We start from the raw sequence: 25,685 nt of genomic DNA on the forward strand, positions 1-25,685 counted from the left end.
GCTCCCACAAACCCAGGTCAGCTGACATGGGGCAGTCACAGGTGTTTTAGTGCAATGTAAATATACCCTTAGAGTTCAAGGAATTGGCAGTGGGTTAGGGTTATTCAGGTTGGCTCATTCACAATTCTTTGACCATGAAGACCTTTCTCAGCGCCATGTTTTTCTTTGGTCATATCTTCACCTCCCTTTTTATTGGTGCTAAGGGGATGGGTTTTTTGGTTTTGTTTGTGAGCATTAAGTGATTTTTATTTTATTCAAATAGGAAAAGGCTGCTATTAGTTCACTCAGGAAGCTCCAGCAAGCTGCTTCTGTTCCTTGCCAAGCGAGACCCCTGTAAAACAGTTTGTTTGCAACGGTACAAGAAAATCCTAAAATAAATACTCGCAACATTTCTTCATTTATTTGCAATGTAATGCTTGGTTTAATCACCAAATAGAAGACATCTGTCCTTTTTACTTGAGCACCACTGACCCATTTAATAAGCAAACCCTAAATCACACACCTCTATTGGAGGCTGAAGTTTACAGAAAGGGTATCGGCAGCTTTCATCATCATAGATCATTTTCACAAGTGGACGCTGGCACATACTGTGTGAGTTTTGACTGGTTATATAAGTGCAGATAGTGCTCACTGCTCAACAAGATACAAGAAGGAATTCTGTCCCCTGTCCCAAAGAGTTTACATTTTAACAGAGCTTTTAATCTAAGCACTCACTGCAGGGTTAATGAAATCCTTACCACTTTGCTGGGGCCGAATGGGGGAAAACATAATTTCATATTTGCAGTTGGGTATTTACTGTCGTGTGAAGAAACCTGGTGATTTAGGAACTAATGTTCCTGGTTTTTGAGAGAGATTATTGGCCAATATACCTTAATTTAGAACCTCTGGCTGTGACTTTACATTACTTTTGTTAACTTAAGTTCCTTGATTCTGTGCAAGGCATTTTATGGGCTCAACAAACGTATGTCCCAGGCAGAAAGAAAGTAATTATTTTTAATCTGAATGTAATAAAATATTGAGAATCGGACTGCTAAATACGGCAGCTTCTGCAGCTACTGTGAACATATTTAAAAAAAAAAAAATTAGGTAAGTTCCTAATGAAACTCGGCATAACCATGGATGTAGCTGAAAACTGTTTGGCTTCCTTCCATTCTTAAATGTAAATTACTAAGAATTTCAGTTGATGTTTGCAGACATTACAGTCAACTGTTCTGTGTTACTCTTTGATTATTTATAAAATGCTGGCAGTATGCTAGCTAGTGCACCATACATGGAACCAAAGAAGATGTTGTCTGTGTCCCAAGCAGCTGTTGATCTTTATAGTTTTGACAGAGCACTCTGAAAAAGTGGTTTCAGGTACCTTGCATAGGCCTGGCTCACCTGTGGAAGAGGGAGAATATAGGAAGGTATCAGCAGTGACTAAGGAGGAACAACGATTTCTAAATAACTCAGAATGATCTTTGAAGTGTAATTTTTTAAAAATATGCTACCGTAGTGTGTAATGCCCCCCAACCCGCTACCTGGGATTCCCCTACATTGCTAATATGCAGCGCTGCTCATCCAAATGAGGATGCAAAGCATTTAATTTCGGAAAGCACATTTTTAACTTGAATATTCACTAAAGGCAAACTTCAAATTGTGCATTCGTTTGTAAAATTTGCTAGTGGTGCTTGGTTTGCTGGGAAAAGTACTAAGGTAAAATCTTGTTTAAGTAGGTGAGCTGTGTTTTTAAATTAAGCAAGAAAACGCAATGTAGTGTGAATAGTGATGTTAATTCACCTTTAATGTGATGTTAGAAATGAAGGCATTGTGCTGAGAATACGATGTGTGAGTATGGGAAGGGGGAGGTTACCTTGTTTAAAACTTATACCCCCTACTGCTTAAGCATACTATAAGAAGAACATACACCTCTACCTCGATATAACGTGACCAGATATAACACAAATTCAGATATAATGCGGTAAAGCAGAGCTCCGAGGGGAGGGTGGGGGGCAGGGCTGCGCGGTGCAGTGGATCAAAGCAAGTTCGATATAATGCCGTTTCACCTACAACGCAGTAAGATTTTTTTGGCTTCTGAGGACAGCATTATATTGGGGTAGAGGTGTACTTATTGAGAAGTAGTGATAAGAGTACCTCTGAATATGCAGCCTGTTAATGCAGAGTATGTAACTATCCTATCTTTCCATGGTGTTAAATTGTACATATATAGGTTTTGTTCATGTTGTTTGCCTTTTCATGGTGGTAGTTCAGAGCTATAAATAAATGTTCCAGACAGAGGGCTGGACAGCTCTGGCTACTGTAATAGGTGATAGAGCCCCGGACCTCTAGATTGTCTGTTCAGATCCGGTCCTGGTCACTAATGACTGAAAGACAATCTGATGGGTTTCAGGGTGGTCTTGGTGTCTTGTCATGAGCCCTGCTGCAACATTTTAAATGGTACTAGTAGGCCTCTGCTGAACCGGCCAAGGAATGAAAGGGCCTGAGCAAACCCTGTCCCCACTTACAGGGCATTCTCTTCAGAAAAGGGCAGTGGCAGACTGGCACAGTAGTATGGAGAATCATGCAGTGGTGCTATTATGCTGTACCTGTTATGTGGTTAAACTGATTCTCAGGCTCCAGCAGTGTGAGGCCAGTGCCTTCTGCGAACGTTGAATTCACTGAACAAACAGGTCTAAACTTCTAAGGTTCCAATTACCGCACCAGAACCAAACCATGCTTCTTACTGGTTGTTCTGCGCGTGGAACAAGGGCAGACATGGTTCTGATGTCCTGCTCGAGCAGCTCTCTATGGACGGACGTGTGGCTGTGCAGTGCCCCACTGATGTCAGGCGAGATCCATCCAAATGGAGTTGTTTGCTCGAGCAGGGCCTCAGTCATTAAACTCTCAGATTCTGAGCCATGCATGTAATTGACACAATTCAATACTCCATTCCAAGGAACACGTGATTTTTACCTTCTGGCCTCAAAATTCCAACCTGTCAGTCCACTTGCTTTCTCCCGGCTGTTTTCCATTCTTCAGCCTTGAATGTTATATGTCAAAATGTGTGCCTAGGCTAATGTGTAGGTGCCGGTAGTTTGTAGCTGTGACGCAGTAGGGAGTGGGGCGGATTGACCTGGGAATGTCGTCTAGTTTTACTGGGACTGTCTGCATGGGGGATGGGAGAGCAGGGGATGACTTTATTTGAGGGACGATACCTGAGCCTGTAACCTGAGCCAGGAGAGGGGTGGGGCCAGGTGACACCTTTGCCTGGGGAACTGGACAAAGGCGAGAGGAAGAGCTGGGGGGAGGGGAGGGAGTTGGCTGGGGGGGTTTCTTAAAGTTTTGGGCTGGCAAGGAAGACACAGGGAACCCCAAGTCTGGGGTCTAAGCTCCTGCCCCCTCCCCCCCCCCCCGAGGAACCTGGCTGAGGGGTCCTGGTTGTACCTACAAGCCCTGCTTGGGACTGTGTTCCTGTTGTCTAATAAACCTTCTGTGTTACCGGCTGGCTGAGAGTCCCGGTGAATCGCAGGAAGTGGGGGTGCAGGGCCCTGACTCCCCCACACTCCGGGGCAGTAGCCCACTGTTCTTACCTGTTGGTTGGTTGGTGACTTTTGAGCCCACTCATAAAGCCGTTGGTAGACGTGTCCGTCGTAACTGCCAAGCGCAGAATTTAAACTTTCATCGGTGAAGTCGAAAGCATCCACTAGTGGCACTGCATCGTTCCTAGAGAAGCAAATGGACCGCACTCACTGCAGGGTTAATGAAATCCTTACCACTTTGCTGGGGCCGAATGGGGGGAAAACATAATTTCATATTTGCCGTTGGGTATTTACTGTCATGTGAAGAAACCTGGTGATTTAGGAACTAATGTTCCTGGTTTTTGAGAGAGATTATTGGCCAATATACCTTACTTTGTGAGAGGCAGATTGCCCAATGTGCCGACCCTTCTCTTCTCCCGTTGGGGTCAATGGCAGTCGAAGGTGCTTGGCACCTCTGTGGATTGGTCCCTGACTCAGGATTGAATCTTATGTGATGCACTTAATCAGCAGGTCCTGCAGCTTGTGTTTTAAGGTGGGCTGATGGGCTTAAGTGGTTTCTAGGCTTGTGCTGGCCCTCGGCACAGGGGTAGCTTTTCACTTCTAGATGGTATTTCACATGGCAGTCACATCCTGCTATCCCACAATCAAAAGCAGTGACACTTGTCATTTGAATGAAATGCAAATCTTAATCATTGTATTAGAAAGTCACCGCTTGATGCTACTGCCACTGGTAAATCGTTATCTAAGAGATTTAATCGTAGAAAGCTTTTAAACAGCATTACTAATTAGAAAAAAATAAAGTTTGATAGAGGATTTATTTTTTAAAATAACTAAATAAATGACACTGTTTATTTCCCTCACAAAAATGATGAAGTTCTGGTTTTAGTGCCTTTGAAAAATAAATGGAGGAAATTAAAGTGGAATTACAATAATATGCCTCCAAATTATATTTACTTGTTAGAAAAGCTCCTTAAAAAGCCAGGATCTCAACAAGCGATGGATAATGTCATCATATAAACAAAGAACTAAGCAATGGGTCAAATACCATGTTGGTTTCAAAATGTTCATAAATCTACACGTGTTAGGGCTTCCTCAGGACAGCAGAGCTTGCAGTATATTGAGATAAACGTAATTAATTACAGGCCAATGGCTCATCTAGTCCAGTATCCTATCTCTGGCCCCGAATGCTTGACTTTAAGCACCTGAGTAGTCACCAGTGATGAGGTGTTTAAATACTTTGCTGAATCTTGGCCTCTGACAATAGTCGGTACCAGCTGCATGAAATGCTGTAGGAGGTAGTTCTGAAATAACCTGTGACACTACATCCCCATATTTTTCATAGAGATATTATGAAGTGATTATGACATAACTAAGATGTATTTTATGCAAGATGGGTCATGTGAGATATCATTGGAAAGGTTATGATTTACTGAATATGATTATCCTATTTGTATGCATGTATCCTTTCTGTATCTGTAGTTAGGAATATTGTCTGTGCAGCTATTACAAATGTGTGTACACCTGGGGAATGCGCACTAGACAGAATGCAATCAGTCCAGATTGCTGGCTGGAAAGGGCCATTAGGAAGAACAATAGATTTTAGAAGATGCTAATTTCCCACCTTCCTGGGAAGTCTTCCTGAGGATGTTACAACCAGCCTTTGAGTTATGGCTGCAGGATCATGTGATCAAGTCACCCGATACTGGAATCCATCTTGGAATACCAGTGTTTTTTCACTGACTGGCATGGGAACTAAGTTTGGAAACTAGGTTTTGCATATAGCAAAACTTAATTTAAGGCAGGAGAGTGACCTCAACATGGTTCATTCTTCACTGTCTCCCCACCCAAGATGACTGCTATAAACACCTAAGACTGAACTGGGGAAGAAAGGACTGAACCCAGGCTAGAAGGTGTGTGGCCTTTGAGAGAAATACCTGGAGTTTTAAGCTGCAAGCAAGAACAGCTGACCTTCAAGAACCTCTGCAATCTGCCTAAAACAACATTTAGGGTGAGAATTTGCTAGTTCTAAAGAAACTGGTTATTACATTAACCTTAGCTTGCATGTTCGTTTCATTTGCTAGTTAATCTACTTTGATCTGTTTGCTATTTTTTACAGTCACTTAAAAATCTACCTTTTGTAGCTAATAAACTTGTTTTGTTTTATCTTAACCCAGATTCATAAATAGGGGGCAAAAAGCTGTTGCATATCTCTCTCCACCTCGAGGGAGGGAGTGAATTTCATGAGCTTACGCTGTACAGTTCTCTGTACAGCACAGGACGGTGTATTTTGGGTTTGCGCTTCAGAGGGATGTGTGCACTTGAGTATCTGGGCAGTTCCTTAGCTGAAGCCTTCCCATGCAGGGGCTAGTCAGAAAGCCTGTTTGTATGTTACAACAGCTGGATGTGTCCCTATCTGTATGTATGCTGGTGAAAGAGGGAGACTGGGAGCAGGTCTGCAGCTTGTCACAGCAGTCCAGTTACAGGGAGCCCTGTCTGGTGGGTCAGGCTGGCTCAGTGGTACCCCAGTTCCAAGTGGCACCCTGAGGGAAACCCGTCACAACCTGCTCATATGGGAAGTTTCTTCCGAGCCCCTGTCAATGAGATGGTCTCATGTCCTGAAGCTGGAGTGTTTGTATCCCTTTCAAACTCTTGGTTGTTTTCATTTTAATCCTAAATATTGACTCCATGCATGTTTTCATTATCCCATAGAAATGGGCACTCCTTTCTTGAGTCCTGTTAAATTCTTGACCTCAGCAGTATGTTTGACTATGAGTTCCATGGGCCAAGGTCTTTTGAAAGTTCTGTTTAGGTTTGCTACCTTTTGAATCCTGGTTGAGAAATTCTAGTAAAAATGTGGGCTGCCTCAATTGCTATTTTCTAGTCCACTGTGTAGGGTGTATTCTTACTATTGTGTGCAAAATCCCAATTAACTCACTTGGTCAACAACTTAGTCTAAAGTCCCAATGAAATTGAATATCTAAATTGCAGTGCTCTATTATTAAAAGTAAATCCTATGTGAAAACAGCTTTTTAAACATTGTAAGGGATTAATTTACTGTACTATCTGAGAAATGACTCCGTGGTTAATTTTGTTTTTGTTTAAAAGTCATGGCTGAAAAACTTTTCATCTTTTCTGATTATAACCAAACATGACTTTGAAACAAACTAAGAAATCTTGTAAAATGGCAGAAAGTATTCAATGGGTCAAGGGTTATTTTATTTATAAGGTTAGCATGTACTACTGGATGTTTAAAAGCTACAAGACACTCTGCATGGTTGCTATTTAACTTTCTAGTTGAAATAGATCGTTTTTCTCTAACTAGTATAATAATTTAAAGCCATAGTCAGTGTAAAATTGTACTTAAAAATTTCTTGCTTGTGTTGCTAATAACCTCTTAGATTATTACAATTACAACCATTTCTAAAATCTAACTTTTCACCATTAAGGCAATGAATTACATTTTGCACTGTCACATGTAGTCGGTTTAATTTTTGTTTTATTTTGTGCTTCTCATGCAGTAGCCCAACGCCACATTATTTGCAATCCAATCACCGCAGAGAAATATCTCAAGCCAAGGAAGAATTAGTTGACTGTGTGTGTGTGTGTGTGTGTGTGTGTGTGTGTGTGTGTGTGAGAAAAGTCTTATGTGCATGCAACTCTTTTTAAACTGAACTGCTGAATTTAAAGTACCTGAGACATTACCTTTCATTGGTAGTAACATTTTAATGATTAAAAACGAAGCTATTTAAAAGCAGGCAATTTATGAAATCCCTGAGACATTTTGGTTTTTTTCAGACCTCTAAGGGTTTAAATCTGTTTAACTGTGAAAATAAAGCTTGCACATAGGATTTGTGTACAAATGTAAACCTGACACCCCATCAGGCTTGGTGATGGTGACACACTTAACTATTCTTAACAATTATTTAACATCATTTCCCCTCCTCTTGTGGGGCGTGGGGGGAAAGTTGTATAACTTTCTTATGCTATCGTAGCTCACCGAATGACAGCGAGTAGATCCAAGTAGGATGCAGTCACCATGTCCATTTGGTCCCCAGATATGTACCCAGCATGCAGGAAATCTCCCGTGTTTGAGAAGATACCATGTAATGCAAAAAGGTCACAAAGATGTTTCACAATCTTCTGGATTTCAGCCTCATTTCTAAGTTTCTCCACTGTGTCTATGAAGTTTTTCACAACGATGTAGTGGCAGAGAGCCTAGAAAAGAGTTAAATTCAACTATGAATGCATCCTCATAAATGTCTCCAGTGACAAGGGCTATGCTGAGTGACCTAAACATTCCAGCAAAGGGTATCAAACCTTCCATTTTCTGCCAGTTTTTATTCTGGTTAGGCCGTTCACATTCATGTTTGACTTCTACAGTATGGAAGAGAAGGGGGGACAGTAATAATCACCACTGTGATACTGATAAGCAGGGGTCTCAAACTTCATTGCACTGCGACCTCCCTCTGACAATGAAAATTACTACGTGACCCCAGGAGCGGGGACCAAAGCCTGAGCCCACCTGAGCCTCACTGTCCTGGGCGGGGGTGGGAGGCAAAGCCGAAGCCCAAAAGTTTCAGCTGCCGGCGGGGGGCCCGTAACCTGAGCCCCGCTGCCCAGGGCTAACGCCTTTGGGCTTCGGCTTTGGCCCCAGCCCTGGGTGATGGGGCTCAGGCTTTGGCCCCAGCAAGTCTAACACCAGCCCTGGCGACCCCATTAAAACAGGGTCACAGTCCACCGTTTGAGAACCACTGTGATAAAGTTTAGAAAAGTGCTTCCAGTCTTGGCTTACTCTTATTCAAAATATTGTCAGTGAGCATTCCAGGCAATTTGAATGGCAGAAACACACTGAAACCCATTGCACTGAACCTCAGCAAGGCTGTTTGATTATGTGTGGACTGAGAGGGGAAAACAAATCCATTCAACTGCAGATGTCGCACTGGAGCAGCATGCAGCACTCAACCTTCCCAGGAGCTCAGAGCTAAAGAGACTTCAGTCTTTCGTCAGGGAGCGACAAATGAATGTGCATCTTTCCAATGAATTATTATTGATTATTCATATTACTACAGTGCCTAGGAGCCCTAGTCCTGGGCCAGGACCCTGTCGTGCTCGGTGCTGTACAAACAGAACAAAAGGCGTCCCTGCCCCAAAGAGCTTACAATGCTTTTGTTGTTTTAGGTAATTGATGGAAATCCTTTGGGCTGCTGACCTAAAGCAAAAGAAATGATCCCTGCTAACGAGCATAATTAGCTGTACAGCTGAACTCCAACATGAAATAGGCAAACTGAGTTAATATTAGACTTCTGTGCATAATGATTCACCTGAGCAGTCTACATGGGAGTAGTGGAGAGGGTGAATTCTGCCCAGAAATAATACAAATATCTTTCTCCCTCTGAAATCCTCTTGGTATTTTCTAGTGTGCTAAAGATGTCACAGAATGATGTGTGTTCAGGGCTGTCTTCAGTGAAGCAGGAAGTGTGGTGGGAAAAGTAACAAATGACCATGCTTTGGGTTCTAATTCCATCCCTGGGTTGGGTCACTCGCAGGGACCTGGGGAACTCGAGCTTCACTTCATTTTCACTCCTGCTCTGCCATTCTCTTTACTCAGTACTGGGTTTTCCTTTGATAAACACCTGATACAATCAGTGTTTTCAGAGCGGTAGCCGTGTTAGTCTGTATCAGCAAAAAGAACAGGAGTACTTGTGGCACTTTAGAGACTAACAAATTTATTTGGGCATAAGCTTTCATGGGCTAAAACCCACTTCATCGTTATGCACACATACAATGGAAAATACAGTAGGCAGATATATAGACACAGAACATGAAAAAGAACATGAAGATATATATGTTTCAAGTTCTGTGTCTATATATCTTCCTACTGTATTTTCCACTGCATGCATCTCATGAAGTAGGTTTTAGCCCACGAAGCTTATGCTCAAATAAATTTGTTAGTCTCTAAGGTGCCACAAGTACTCCTGTTCTTTAATCAGTGTTTTGTTTATTTACAAATCCTGATCAAATTCTGTCTGTCTCTCTCTCTGCTGACTGAACTCCCATTCCACAGTTGGTAGGGCATTCCTGGCCCTTATTTATGATGCATGGGCCATTTCTCCCAGCCTTGCCTGCCGCCAAGCTCATGGACCATGGAAGTCAATGGGGGGTTGGGGGTTCAGTCACTGAATGAGTGCAGGATCAAGCCTGCAATCCAGATTTGTGCACAGAGAAGGCTGAATGAAAATGTTTTGTTTATTGTCCCTGATCCCTTTCTCTGGGGGTCAGGAGAGGAGAGGACAGGCTCCAAAATGGAAGCTTTTATTTAAATTTCTGTCCATTTGAAATGTATCAGATTGATTCATTGGACAATTTTTTGGAAAACTTCTAACTAAAAAAACTTTGTTCTTTTCAAACTGTTTCACAGAAAAGAATTCCAATTTTTCAACCATCCCTAATAATAAATGCGGCACTTTTTTTTACGTATCCATGCTGAATACCCTGCTCCACTGAGGTTGCTTGCAGCTCTTCCATCTACCAGAAAGGGTGAAAACACATACGCTGGGCAGCTGGCTGGACTGTAATGCCATTAGAGAGAGCCAATATTGCTCAAAGTGGATTTAGTTACTTCTGCTTTTGAAAGATTACGTTGACCTGGAAGATCATAGCGCACGGTTTCTTTTGAAAGTGCGATTAGTAGGAGAGGAATAACCTCTCTCATGTTTTCAAAGGCACTGGGCCCTATTTTCCTGATGGGAAGCACTTGCACTGTTGTGAACTTTGGCTGCTGGATTAAGCACACTGGGTGCAGTTTCCTGTTTAAGGGACATCTAAGCAATTCTGCTGCAGTTGAGTGGTCAGTTTCCTTTATACGCAACCCCGGTGAGGGAGCTATACTTCCTCCAGTTTAATTTGGACAGTCTCACGCTGAAGCTGAGATATAAGTACATATTTCAGAAGAAATTAGATTTTAAACTTTTTAATTTTAGTAAAACAAATGAGCTATAGATCTTTATTTTCAAAAACCTTCTCCTTTAGATAAAAAGGGAACAAGAGGATAACTTTATTTTTAACATGGTTGCAGCAAAGTTTGAAACTTTGCAGATAACTTATTTTTATCTGTTGCTTACTAGAGCTGTAATGAAATTCCAAGTGTTTTCATTTCCCCCTTGAATGAGGTTTCTCTAATGGTTCCCCTGGTGTGCTCCACTAAAGAGCTGAAGCATAGAGGGTGTTAACTCTGTCTTGGCAAATTTCAGTTTGAGGAATGTATATTTTGCCTGCCTTAATTCCCACATCAGTTTCATCAGGCTACACTGTCATTTTCGGGTCTCGCTAAATTGATCTTATTTATTCCATTTCCTTCTTTTAAGGTGGAAATTACAGTATCAGACATATCACTGTTCCTGTTTTTTGGTAGTAGAAATACGCTTTAAAGCTAAAAAGGAAATAATAGGCCTAATCTGCCCTGGGTGTTACTCTAAGAGACTTCAATAAACTTCCGTTGGGGTAAATTTCACCCAATGAACCTACAACTTTTTCTGATTCTAGCACTGAATTTAAAAGGAAATGAATGAACATTTTCAATGGCAATTGAGTTAAATGGTGATTTGTGATAGTGCGTTTCAGTGCAGCGAGAACGGAACTGGGAGCAAGTTCCTTCGCTACTGGCTGATGTGTGACGATGGGTGAGTCACTTCACCTCTCTATGGATTCTCTTTCCCCTCCTGCCTCTTGTTTTCTTGACTGTAACCTCTTTGGGACAGGAAGTGTCTCACTCTGTTTTGTGCCTGGCACAATGGGGCTCTGATCTCAGCTGGGAGCTCTAGGTATAAGCTGTATGGAACAGAATAGGTGCTTCTGTCTTATGAACAGTAAATAACTGGGAATGTTACTAAAGCTGTTTAAGCTGGGTTCCTGTTGTCTGTCAGCCATACCCCGTAGGGCTAATGAATCATGGATTTGTACTGACCTTCGCAGCCTGTACGAGCTGTACCGTGCACTGGTTCCATGCCTCGTGCTGCTCGGCTCCTGACTGAACCAAAGCCTGTAGTTTGGTTGCGGCATTTCCGAGGAGTCTGGGAAGAAAATTATTTCTATTGTACGTGTCTATAAACACACTCTCTATTCTCCACTCTATGTACCCACCATGTCAAAAAGACATGTCGGAAGTGAGTATTTTAAATGAATTTCATTTCAGGTACCCTGAAGGCAAAGAGCTTTGGCCATGGAAACTGAAACCATCTAACCACAAGTCAGAGAAAAGCATTCGGGCAACTCCTCCACTAAAGGACCTCCACCCAGAGCAGCTCACATCTCTGTTTAGCTGGGACCCATGTGAATTTTCTTTAGCTTCTGAATGAGGCGAGAGAGCGAGCAATGGATTTAAAGAAATTGTGACAGTATTTATAACTGATTGTCTCCAACACTGCTGCCTTCAGTACACGGGGCCAGATACTGTTCTGATGTCCTACAGTATGAATCTACAGTGACGTCAGGGGAGGTACTCTGCATTTATGTTGGTGTAAACAGGAGGAGGATTTGGCTTGCAGTGTTTTCCTGGTTCCAGAGACCCGCGACATCACTCGATCTGTAAATGTGTATAACCTATAGATGTGTGGACTTGTATCATTATTATTAATTTGCTGTAGTACACAATGGCTAGAATCCGAGTTGGAGCTCCATTGTGCTAGAGAGACAATTTGGAGAAGGAATTAGTTTCCTAAGCATCTGATGTTTTATTTTTCTTGGCAACATTTAGAATGGCACAGAGTTAAATTGCCCAGCAGTCTCTCTGGATGGCAGAGATTCCATTTGGTGACGTGTATTTCTAGTGATTTTTATTTTTATTTTAGAACCCAATGCTGCTCAGAATATGCTAGCTGTTACGTATTATGCATGGCTTTAAAAATCCTACTATTCTGCATTAGAAGTTTAATATTAGTGGGATCTGGAGCAGGGAAAACTGACTCACTTGCAAGGGTACCACGAGGAAAGGGCGGAATCTTCATTTCTGTGAGAACGGCATGAGACAGGTTTTTGCTGAATTTAAACTACCGTCTCCTTTTTTAAGCTAAGAAGCCGATTTTGGTGGTTTCCTTATTTGTGATGAAGGATTTGAATTCAAAGACTACTTGAATGTTAAACTTGGAAAAGTTTCTCCTCCAGCCCAACTGACCTGGTTGCTCTGTGCCGATAGGCCTCTCCGTAAATGTCTGGTCTGAGAAAGTCCATCTTGGTCCATGCCTGACACTTTCCAGAGTCCACTGAATACAAATAGGCAGCCGATGGAGGGATGGGCTGGCCGGAGTGAACTGCTGCAAGGCACTTTACCAGAAACCTGACAACAGGGTAACAGAATGGGTCCTCATCGCGGGATGTTTCCAAAATTGCACCATGTTCTGAAAGTGACCCCTCTTGAGGAGACCTGAGGCTTCTTCAGCTGAAGCCAGATGCAAACCCTGGGAAGTGTATTTGAATACATACCGGGTCATGGTTTGGAAATCTGGGGAGTCACTGTCAAAATGTAGGACCCTTTCTCCTCTGGTATGAGGTGGGGAAAGAGGTTCCTCATTTCCTTATCACAAGCTCCTGTCTCCTCCTGTGCATCCCCACCCAGACGGCATCACATTTGACATCCAGCTAACCAAGCAGGGCTGGACAGGCCCTCCACCACTTGTTAAGCAATGACTCCTTTCTGCTGCTGCTTAACCCAAGCTGCTCCCCACTCCTCTACGGGAGCCACACACTCCGCCTCAGTGGTGCACAGACCTTGGAGAAAGAACATGGCTTTGTGAGTCTGGCTTAACTAGTGGACTTCAAACCCGGGTCGAATTTTAGTTTAGTTGTCATTTTAGGACACGCATCCTTAAAGAATCTGTTGCAATAGGCTGCACTGAACCTGTTTGTTCTGTGCAAACTACTGGAAGGTGTCATGAGCCTCTCTGTGTGGTGAGGGAGAAGCAGTGAGTTACGTGTCCCGTCAAAAATCTAAAACCCACCCGTTAACAGGAATTTTGTTTTCTGTGTGCTGTTTGCAGTAACCTGATGTGATGGGCCTGGCTTTCCACAGGGTCTGTCTAATGTTTGAGTCCTGATGAATGCTTAGAATTGCTATTGCTGTTAACATGATTCCATCTGTGTGATAATTAGATAATTCTCTTTAAAACTGCATGAGCCACAAAACTAGGAAAGTTAAAACCAATTTGTGTTTGGTGCATTTATCCCCTTAATAAAAAACAAAACAAAACTGTGCATGAGCATGAAAGATGCTGGCATGAGAGCCCCAAATACTGAAGCTCTTTTTCCGCGGACAGGTAGACAAACAGACAAGCAGTGTGAGCTTCACCACCAAGTCCCATTGATGTGGCTCAGCCCTGACCTGGATGGACCATCTCCAGGAGTAATACTCTACAGTACAGAGGTCATTTCTGAGTCCGTCCTATCTGTGGCATTGCTGCTGGTACTGCCAGCAAATGCTGCAGGTGGGTAGTGGTGGGGGTGTGGTGTGGATCTCTCTCTCAGGACATGGACTAGATTTTTCCCATTTTAGCTAAGTGCATGTTTTATTACTCCAATTAGTAAAACACCTTTACTGTGTTTTATTCACTGCAGATAATTAGTAGACTATGTATCCAAGGGAAAACAACATCATGCCACAGCCTGGTCTAAGTGGAACAAGTTTAATTTCTGGAAATTTAAGCTTAATTTAAAATTACCTTAAAAGGCAACAAATTCAATTGAAAACTCTTTCCCTAACTTATCGTGTGGAGGGGTATTTTCACTTCACCTCCCAATGACAGGATCTTGAGGTAGGTACAACGTAGCCAATTGTTTACAACCCCCATCCCCATGGAATCTCAAGATCCCAAGCGCTAGGGATGGACAGTGACTATTCCCCCTCCTTTCCTGCCTGTGGGAGTGAAAACTGAATCGTTCGTGAAATGGGTTTGATTTGGACTTGCATTATAGGAAAGCTGTTGATGTCCTTAACTGCTTTGGAGAAGATGCTGTAGGGAGCGAGAGGACTAGGAGGCAGGTTATTAAACAAACAGGGCTGAACAGTTACCTGGCAGTCTGCAGGAACAGAACTGTGTTTTCCCCTTCGTAAGTACAAGAAGCGGCTAGTTTAGTATACAAAAAAGGGAGTCCACTCAGCGCAGAGTAACCATGTCCTCCACAGGCCCTGAGACAGACCTCCGCTCCGGCCGTGCAGTACTCTGTAATTATGGCTTTAAGGCCTGAAGTAAGCGCATGAAGCTGTATAAAGCAGATACATTGTTAACAGTGAAGGAGTTTGGCCTTTGGCCACACAATTAATGTGATTAAGGCCATTAAAAGTTTACAAAAAGCTAAATTACGGTATTCTCTGGTACGTCTGACTTCTTTAGTGTCGGTCCTCTGGCTGCATGTACATGCAAACTCAAGGGCCCGATTTTTGTCCATTTGTGTCCTTGCAAATTTGCACATGCTTAGACCATGTCCACTTTTTCTAAACCCTGCTGCCAGGTGATTCATAGGCTATGTCTACGTGGCCCTGCAGTTTGGACTATGGGCAGGTGACTTGCAGCATTCCTACGCTGTAACTCTCTTGCATTAACTTAGTCCTGTTTCAAGAGGAGTGCGTTAATGCGAACTAGATACCTTTTAGTTCATGCCGAAGCATTCACATGGAGGAGTCTCAGGCTCCGGCTTCCTCAACCCCCGCCCCCTTCCCCAAGGGCCCAGGCCTGGTCTGCCTCTTTCTGCTCCTGCTCCGCCCCCGCCTCACCTCTTCACGCCTTGTTCCACCTACCCTGAGTGTGCCCCTCGCCCCAGTTTACAGGCACTCACTGGTTTGCCCCAAAAGTTACATACTGATTCTCAGCCCAGAACAGGGTTGCCAACTCTCCAGGAGGTTCCGGGAATTAAAGATTAATCTTTAATTCAAGATTGGCATGTGATGAAACCTCCAGGAATATGTGCAACCAAAATTAGCAACCCTAGCCCAGAAGTGAATTTTTTGTGAGTGTGGAAAGACTGAAGTAAATCTGAGCCATGGTGAGCTATCTGATCATTGAAACAATGTTTTCTCAAGTTAAAAAACCTTTCAAATGTTGTCTTTTGCATGCAGATATCTCTGGATGTCCAGATCTGAGTTGTAATCTCACTGTGGGCCTTGGGCAAATCATTTAACATCCTAGTCCTTCATTTTCCCATCTGTCTAGTGGGGTGCTTTGTAAATTAGTTGTGAGATCTAGGGATTAAAATGCACAGTCTGCAAATAATAGTAATGATTATTTTATTATTTTTGTTGCAAATTACCTCAGGTAGTGAATCAAAATTCTCCTGTTTGATCTCTGTGTATCCTTTGTTGTAGAACTCGTTCACGTAGGCGTTCATGAAATGAAAGGCATAGGCTGTTGCTAGCAGAGGTAGTAGCTTCTGTTGCTGAGTCTGGTAGTTTAGGATTTTTGCCTCTGGGTCACTGCAGGAAGATGATTTATGATTATAAAGTATGGAAAGCTGTGGACAGCAATAATTATTAGTTTAGTTTGAAATGCCTTTGTAATCTAAGGAGCCCAAAGTATTTTTGCTTTGCAGGCAGGATAGGGTGACCAGATAGCAATTGTGAAAAATTGGGACAGGGGTTGGGGGGTAATAGGAGCCTATAAAAGAAAAAGACCCACAAATTGGGACTGTCCCTATAAAATCGGGACATCCGGTCACCCTAAGGCAGGATCCTCTGGTCTGAAAGCAGTTCAAACTGACCAACTCCTGCCGATGTTTCTGTAATAAAGGCACCGAAGGTTAAAGGTGCTTTAGCAAAATTTCTTCTTCAACTGGGGGAAAGAATAATCGAAAAAAGAAGTGGAAAAGCCCTAGTAACAGCAACAACTTCCTTATACAGAGATACACTTACAGATTGTCTTGTGTTATTAGCAGTATTAACAGTCCAATCCAAATTATTAAATTTCAAAAGCTCTCTTGAATACAGAATGTGTATTTTTTTTTAATGTGCACTGTTATATTAAAGATTATAAAAGCATATGATGCCTATCCTGTGGGTCAAACCCTGCATTTCTTATGAAAATATTTGGACCTTACAGCTTTTTTTAATAGTCTAATTTATTCTTCACTTTTTTCTGTATTTAGTTTTTGCCCAAAATTGAGCTTGTCCATGAAACTAAACTAGTCAGCTTCCGATTAGCAAAGTGGTGCAGTGTTTGCACATTTGAAGGAGACTTTGTTTTCACTGGAATTCTAAAAGAAAGAAAGAAATCATGAAAGTGTTTAAAGTTTTGGATCTAAGTCAATTGGACAATAGCCATCTAACGCAGTCATTACACAGGGACTTATAATGCTAATAAAAATTCTGCACTGTACAACGTAGCTATTCACTAGGGACAGAGTGGGTGAGGAAATATCTTTTATTGGACCAACTGTTGGTGAAAGAGAGACGCTTTTGAGCTACACAGAGCTCTTCTTCAGGTTTGGGAATGACATGGCTACACTGCGTTCACTAGGGAATCAGTTTAATGTCTCATCCATTAATAGAATGGGACTGAAGAAGAATTCTCTATCCCATCAGTGTCTTTTTCAGGATTCTGCTGGATTATGTAATCATGAAGGGCGGCCAATCAGGGACAAAATAAGTGATCTTTCCTGGCTGTTGGATTATATAAACATAAAGCTTGGGTCTTATCTGAGACAATAATTGTGAATGGGATCTTCTAGGATTTGGCTGAAAAGCTGTTAGTGTAAATAGCGATGGAAGATGTTGATTTCCTTCCTCGCATAGAAAGGTGAATAAACTGATGGCATGGTGATGAGATCACGTGTGAAAGGAGACTAAAATAAAGGCAGAAAATAGAGAGAAGGGGGGCACACTGTGACACTGCACCTGTCCCCCTTGTTTATCCACATGCCATTACCCCGGGTTCAACTTGGACTGCCGGCGAACCACCGAATATCTGATGGCGATGGTGCAGGCCTTCAACAGCATGGGTATAACTTCAGTCCAAAGAATCTGAACACGTGTTATGATCATGGTCAAGTAATTAATCTTATCGGACCCTTGTTTCATGTAGGTGCCATCTGGTAGAACCTAGACTTTGAAATACAGAGAAATAAAACAGCAGCCACGGAGGGCAATAGTTGGCTTCAGTAAAATAGATGGTTCTGTGGTCATTTTGTGTTGAGCAAAATGAACATGGAGCTAAATATTCCAGTATGTAAGGGCTGAAGTACCCATTTTAAGATACACATGCTCTTTCTTCTGCTGACACCAATATATTTTGCCTGCATCATAATTCTTATCTCAGCGGTTCCCAAACTGTGGGTTGTGATCCCCAAGCGGGGTCACTCCATCAGCGAATGAGGTCGTAGCAGTCCTGCATGTGTGTAGCAGTCCTCTGCACGGCACAACCTCTCGCACACCGTACGTGTGAGGTCATGCTGCATGGAAGAGGCTATTTGCTCTACAAAATGACACCTTCCATGCAGCATGACTTCACACACACACTGTGCGTGTGGGAGTCACACTGTGCAGAGGATGCCATTTTGTAAAGTAACATGGCATCCTCCACGCAGCATGACTTGGCATGTACGGTGTGTGCAAGATCACGCTGCACCGAGGCTGCCATTTTTAAATGGCGTCCTCCATCCTGTCTGGGGCTGCGGGAGGCGATACATCTAAAAACGGGATCATGCAGGGAAAATGTTCGGGAGCCGCTGCCTTAACCGCTAACGTGTGACTCCTGATGTACAGAGTACATTTAGGATACAGGTAAATACCCTCATCTACAATTCCCAGTGATTTCAATTGAAGTTGCATGCACATCTGAGTATAAAATTTTGCCATAAATCTAGATGTTATAGGATCTGCTTGAGGTGTTTGTAATTTAATGCATCACGTACCTGAGAGAATCTGCTTAGCATGTTTTCTCTAGGAATATTAATATTCTGCAGCATGAGATAACCATTGTCAATGTGTTCAAAATTCATTTTGGGACCGATGTCTCCCACAATAACCCCTAAAGAATGGGAAAACGGATCCTGTTTACTTCCACTGGAACTTTATTTTTCTTAATACTTCAGTAGGTTTGTAGATCTAGCACAAGGTAAAATTCAACTCCCTGGCCCTTCCCCTGAAGAAACCTCCCTCACACCATGGGGAAAATTAACTGAGTCCCAAAGGGCTGTCTGCCCACCTTACCTATCTACCGATTTATAGGTGCTGCCTGGGGAATAGGGTTTGAATACCAAAAATGGTTACAGCAGCACACCTGGGAGCCTTGACATTTCACAATTGAAAGTAGATTTACATTAAAGCTGCCAAAGGGCATTACCAATGATTCTTCAGTTAAAGGGCTTGGCGTATTTATAGCTATGCTGGGCCAATGTTTGACAAGCATCGCTTGTGACCCCCCCTGAAAATTCAGGAATATCTTTATAAGTTCTTGGTCCTACACTGGGACAATTGTCCGGTGTCCAGGTAGGACTATTCACAATTCAGGCCCAGTGTTTAGAAAATATGTTGAGAGTAAACTAGACAAGGACACTGAAGCATCACTGTAGGATCTGGAGTAAATTACCTGGTGCAGGTGAATGGTCACGAAGGCTGCGGATCTGCAGGATGAAGGCATGCAAACCGTAGCACTTTCCTTTAATATACAACTGGGCAAAAACCACAGCGTGGGTTGCTGATCTGCCCACTAGAAGGGGAAAGAATACCAGGTTTCTCTAAGATTAGATACAATAAATGCTTTTACAGTTAAATGTAGCAGATGTTGGTTTTCTTTGATGTAACACATGGAGTAGTCGATAGTGAATGGTTCCTGGAGGAAGATGTGATCTAGTGGATTGAGCAGGGACTGTGGGAGCCAGGAAGTCCCTGAGTAGTTCTCCTAGCACTGTTCATTTTCTGGATTTTCTTGGGCAAATCACTTAATCCTCCTGCCTCAGTTTCCCTTTGGAATGAGGAGACTCATCTATGTAAATAGTTAAGGCTCATGCAGGATGCTATTGAAGTGCTAAGTGTTTTATATAATTGCCTTGGGTTCTGTAGTTGTGTGTGGAATGTGCCATCCTCAAACCAAGGGGAACCTGAGACACTGGCTTGTGAGTACAGGTGCTGATTCTCTGCACCACTGTAGCTTTCCAGACATTAGCGAATTTGGCCTCTCAACACCCTGCAGAGGGGGTACTGTGTGTGTTAGCCCAGTGTTGCAGGTAAGGAAACAAGCACAAGAAATTAATGTCCTGATCCTACAGCTCCTGGTTCCATCCTTCTCTGTAACCAGAAAACTATTCCTTCCTTCCTTCCTTCTGCGTGTGGACGGAGGGGACAAAGCCTGGTCCTTTCGCTGATTTCTAATTTCTACAGGTACTTTGGGAAAGCCTGCCACCTACTGGTAGCAAACTGACCGCAGGGTTCATTGTGCTCCGTGAGTACCTACGCAGGGAGAAGACATCTGCCACTTGTGGTATTGGGGACTGTGGCTTTCAGGGCTGAGCATCTCAGACAGATGCTGGTGAAGCTCTTGTTAAACACCGTCAGTTGGAACTGGACACAGAATAAAGCAGAGCTCTTGCAAGCCCCTTAAGCATTGAGTGATCACTGCACACCACTGGAGGGAGCTCTTTGCTACAGCAAGCAAAGGGTCTGCATTTCCACACTGCATTTGGAGGCGCGCTTGCAGCATGTGTAGATGTACCCAAGCTAGCAAGAGTGTCAACAGCAGTGACACCATGGCACCGCGGAGTAGCCAACCAAGTGAGTACCCAGGGTCCCAGGCAGGATGGAACTGCCCATGCTGCAGCCCATGTTACCGCAGCTTCCCAAAGGTGCTAGGTTAAAGCTTCTTGAGCTGTCTACACATGCTGCAATCACATCTCCAGTTGCAGTGTAGACTGACCCAAAGGCTTAACAAGATCCAGGCACTGGAAGTAGAAGCTAGACATGTTTCATTGGAGAGAGGGTGAAACGTTTTACAGTGGGGGATAATTAGCCGGTGGAACAACTTCTCAATGGGGGTGATCAATTCACTATCACTTGAGTCTTTAAATTGAGACTGGAAGTAATTCCAAGATCTGCTTTAGTTCAACCACAAGTCACTGGCCTCGCAGTGTCACTTGGAGCAGAGCAGAATGACTCCCTGCATTGCAGGAGTCACTGGGTGGGCCTCTCTGGCCTCTGTTGGGCAGGAGGTCAGTCTAGATGATCATAGTGGTCCATTTTGACTTTTAAATATATGAATAAATATTTACAACACGTGGCTCACCCAGTCACAAAGCTCAGCTTTAAAATGTAATCCCAATGCGTTTTAGGGGGCAAGCAAAGGCAGCCTTGACACCCACATGATGAGTTAAGTTGGGCAGTGGGAGGGGATAGTGACTGAACGGTGCAGACTAGGAACACTAGAGTGTAATTCTGAGTTTGGTACTTACAGTCTCCAGGCCACCACTTCATTGCAGAGATCTTTGGTGTATTCAGTGTAAATTCCTGAGTGGAAATGTCAAAAATCGCTGTTGTCTCCAAACCCCGAAGAAATGTCCCTGCACAAAGATAAATGGACATAATCCCTCAGTATGTCAGAAGGGTCATCTGAGAGACAGACACCCCGTCCTCGAGGCCTCACTGCAGAAAAGTGACACTGGACCTCTGGTAGATAGTTAGCTCCCCCTTCCTACCAGACCCCTTCCTCTTGGAGAAGGATCTGCAAGAGATTGTGCATTCAGTGCGGGCTCTTGCAGCTCTCGGCTGGGCCCAACTTGTAGGCTTCTGGAGTTCTTTTACAATACAGTTTTTCCTTAAGTTAAGTATGCCACTTAACTTGCAGTAGTTACACCTTTCTGGAAACTAGTACGGACACTCCCCAAATGTTTGTGGTTTACTCTCTCGTGAGTGCTACCCTAAAACCCATCTTCCAGGCGCATCTACCCTTGATGCAACCTGGCAAATCCCTCTCCCAGGAATAGAAAATGTAGAACCAAATATATCCTCCCAACCAACTCCTGGGATGAGGGTGCTCCTCTTGGATCCCAGTTTTCTGGCATCCAAGTCTTCCCCTTCCACCACTTAAACTTTTCAGAATCAAAAAGCAAAACTCAGCTCAGCAGACTTTCTCTGACACTCATTTTTTTCCTGCTATCTCTATAAAGCGAGAGAGGTTTTTCCTCTTCCTTTGGGACTCTCATGCAATCCACAGATGAACAGCTCCACAACTGCTAAACTCAAGTCTCTGAAATGTTTTGGGTGGGAGCAGCTCATTTCCCCAAAAGGTGCCTCACGTTGTAAACAATCTTCAGACATATCCTAAGATGAAGTCCATGAGGCTGAGCCAGTTACACCAATTGTAACATCTGGGCCAGTGTTTTTCTTCCTAAGGACATGCTACATTTTCTCTGTAGACTTACCATGTCCCAATTCAGTCTGAGCATAGGTTCCTATAATGTGATATTTGTCAGCAAGTGGGATCCACTTGGCAATCTGTTCATCTGTTCCCAGGGCCAAGATACTGCTCTTAAAGACACGGTGGACGTTAAATGCTAGGTCTCCGCCAAGTGCCCTGGAAGGAACGTATGGACAGTATTCTGCATGAGTACTTGTTCCAAGAATATTGTTAATGCAACAGTGCAAATGCATAAGGCATTTTAAACAATCTTCAGCACATACCAGTTCTGAGTTCCCATTGTTACTGATCTTTTGAATTAATTTTGTAACATAACGCATCTACACAGGAAGTGCGAGGAAAATAATCCTTCAAAGCTGGTTCCATTTTGTCTTTAATAGCATACCTTGCTTGAGAGTCATTTGTTTGATAATTACACCTCCCTTGTCTTTTAATTGGCAATGTGGAAAGGTGTTCTCTCTCTTTTCGGATCAGCTTAGTAGTATTGAACTGAGATTCTAAAAAACACCATCCAACCCCTAAACTTTCTTTCATGTTTATTAACCCTTTCTTCTCTTTTCCCCCTTTCATCTTTCCTCTTCCTTCTATTTAAATCACAATCAAAAACATCACTGATTTTAGCTGGAACAGACTGAACTGCAACTGCTGTCACTTAGGACATAGACAACTTTGAACGTACCTAACTGTCTAGTCAGTTCCTCTGATGACATGCCAGCCGGCTCAACTGCATGGTGCCATCCCAGAATGGCACATTCTGAAGTTCTGCAGTCCACAGGAACTTAGATAATGTCATTTCAGTAGCACATGGTGAAAATTTCTCTTTTGTAAAATATTTAATTTTTTTTTATAAAATAGAAACAGTGAGAAGAGGTAGAAGGAGTCTGAAATACCTTCCTTCTGGAAAAAAGAATGAGGAGTACTTTTCCATGGGTCCGTATCCCCGCTAATGTCACGGGAAACCTGGTGGCTGAACTTTGTGACTTTGTCCTCACCCACAACTATTTCACATTTGGGGACAATGTATACCTTCAAGTCAGCGGCACTGCTATGGGTACCCACATGGCCCCACAGTATGCCAACATTTTTATGGCTGACTTAGAACAACGCTTCCTCAGCTCTCGTCCCCTAATGCCCCTACTCTACTTGCGCTACATTGATGACATCTTCATCATCTGGACCCATGGAAAATAAGCCCTTGAGGAATTCCACCAAGATTTCAACAATTTCCATCCCACCATCAACCTCAGCCTGGACCACTCCACACAAGAGGTCCACTTCCTAGACACTACAGTGCTAATAAGCGATGGTCACATAAACACCACCCTATACTGGAAACCTACTGACCGCTATACTTACCTACATGCCTCCAGCTTTCATCCAGACCACACCACACGATCCATTGTCTACAGCTAAGCTCTAAGATACAACTGCATTTGCTCCAACCCCTCAGACAGAGACAAACACCTACAAGATCTCTATCAAGCATTCCTACAACTACAATAACCACCTGCTGAAGTGAAGGAACAGATTGACAGAGCCAGAAGAATACCCAGAAGTCACCTACTACAGGACAGGCCCAACAAAGAAAGTAACAGAACGCCACTAGCCATCACCTACAGCCCCCAACTAAAACCTCTCCAGCGCATCATCAAGGATCTACAACCTATCCTGAAGGACAATCCCTCACTCTCAAAGATCTTGGGAGACAGGCCAGTCCTTGCTTATAGACAGCCCCTAAACCTGAAGCAAATACTCACCAGCAACCACCCAACAAAAACACTAACCCAGGAACCTATCCTTGCAACAAAGCCCGTTGACAACTCTGTCGGCATATCTATTCAAGGGACAACGTCATAGGACCTAATCACATCAGCCACACCATCAGAGGCTTGTTCACCTGCACATCTGCCAAAATGCCGCCGAGAAGCAGCGTCATCCAGATGCGTCGCCGCCGAAATGCCGCCGATTGACGTTGCTGCTTGTCGGTGGCATTTCGGCGGATGCTTGTCCACCGCCACGGACCTCCATGGCTCGTCGTCTGGCGTCTGCCCGATGAAAAAGGTTGGGGACCACTGCCTTAGATTATTTGCACCCCCTTGTTTTACTGCAGTGCCACCAGAGGCACCTCTGTTAAAAACTGATGGACACCTGTTCTCTTTAATAAATGACCATCCCCTTCCTGTTATACAGGACCTCTGAGAGCTTCACGATCACCTAGGGTGGGAGGTGCGGGGGGGAGAAATGTGTGTAAGGGAATGCTTGAAGGAAGATTGCACAGCAGTGATACACTCTTTAGCTAGCTAGCTAGGAATATACATTATTAAAAATGAATTTTCAAAACAGTTTTTAGAGATACTTGCCACTGTTTCACTATCTCCCACACTGTGAGTCACTGGGCTCTTTGCAGAACTTGCCAAGTGATTGTATCTGAGATGCAGGCCAGGACTCGGTCCTCCTGCAAGGCATTCTGTGTTCCGGCCCTGTTTCAACCAAGCACTTATGCACACGCTTAACGGGAAGCACATGACTAGTCCCATTGATGTCAATGGGGAAAGGGGCTGATGAAAGCAGGTATGGTGGGTATCATAAGAGTGCGATTGGCTATTTTCTGGTTTGGGGAAAGCTGCTGGTTATTTTGTCATTGCATTTAAAAATGATAGCAAAGGCGCCTAGAGCCCAGGATAGCAGCTTTCCCCCTTTATGCACATAACTAAATAAATACACGAACCAAACTTTTTTTTATTAAAAAATTGAACTTCTCCAACTACTTTGTAAATTCCCTGCCTTTCTCATGAATTCAAAAGCTGAGCTGCAGTGACTGTTTGCAAACCACGTCGTCCGATTGTCATACTACTGGCCTTTCATTTGAGTAGCGTTTTATCATATGGAAGAGACTTAAAAATTCAGTTGGGGCGGCATTCTCTGTCTTCAGCTGCGGGGATGAGAACTTTTCATGGGGAATTGGAGTTATCGTTCCGGGTCTCATGCCACCACCTCACTGGTAAACGCTTACCTTCCACTCTCACATTTTAACTCGGAATTTTTAACGTGTTTCTGGTTGTCCTGGTGGATTGTTTAAAAGGACCACGTGAGTTGGGAGCCCGGCCTGAGTTCGTCCAGACCGCATCTGTCTTCACAAGCAGCACTCGAGGGAAGGGAAGTGTGTGTGAAAGGACAGCGGGAGGAAGCTGGATCACTGTCATTTCCAGCGTGCTGAGTCACGTGTATTACACTGCAGGAGCAGCTGTGCTACTTCTTGAGTGGTTCCCTTGCAGTTTTATACCAATGTTTTTCTTTTCTCCCAGGCACAGGGCTAAAGTAAGAATCTGTAGCATGCTTGTGGGGGAACCCCTGTTAATCAGTCCATTAACAGTTGCAGCCTCCAGCCTCTTAACTGGGGGAGGGGTGATTTAAGCAGATTTTTTTTTTAGAGAAAAATAATATTAACAATACTAAAGCCATTACCTGTAGCAGTACTTAATTTCAGGCCCGTCTTCAGTCCATCCCATTTGATGCATCTTCTCCTTGAGGTACACAGCTTTTCTGACTGCTGTTTCATACCTCTCATTCTGGCTCTGGAAGTATTGGTTTTCTCTGCTAAAGCCAGGGTCGCTGTAGATAACTGCCTCTGTAGAACAGAACAGGAGAGCTCGCGCGGCGGGAGTGCGGCTCGGGGGTGGAGCGGGGCGGAACGGGCGGGCTCGCGCGGCGGGAGTGCGGCTCGGGGGTGGAGCGGGGCGGAACGGGCGGGCTCGCGCGGCGGGAGTGCGGCTCGGGGGTG

At 43.6% G+C, this 25,685-nt stretch overlaps 1 protein-coding gene across 1 annotated transcript; it reads right to left on the minus strand.

Moving 5' to 3' along the window:
• Positions 1-979: 979 nt before the first annotated feature.
• On the minus strand, positions 980-25,532 carry ACOX2 (acyl-CoA oxidase 2; the record flags this gene model as incomplete). The annotated part of the gene is given in 13 exon segments (XM_034775563.1): positions 980-1,380; positions 3,570-3,702; positions 7,516-7,733; positions 11,482-11,587; positions 12,688-12,849; positions 14,578-14,768; positions 15,813-15,975; positions 17,423-17,595; positions 18,408-18,523; positions 19,085-19,204; positions 20,940-21,047; positions 21,909-22,060; positions 25,370-25,532. Coding segments are annotated over 13 exon segments (1,868 nt in total), but the record flags the coding sequence as incomplete, so codon positions are not given.
• Between the last annotated feature and the right edge of the window lie 153 nt (positions 25,533-25,685).

Source organism: Trachemys scripta, chromosome 7 (genome assembly GCF_013100865.1).
Source record: "Trachemys scripta elegans isolate TJP31775 chromosome 7, CAS_Tse_1.0, whole genome shotgun sequence".
In the NCBI taxonomy this organism is placed as follows: domain Eukaryota; kingdom Metazoa; phylum Chordata; order Testudines; family Emydidae; genus Trachemys; species Trachemys scripta.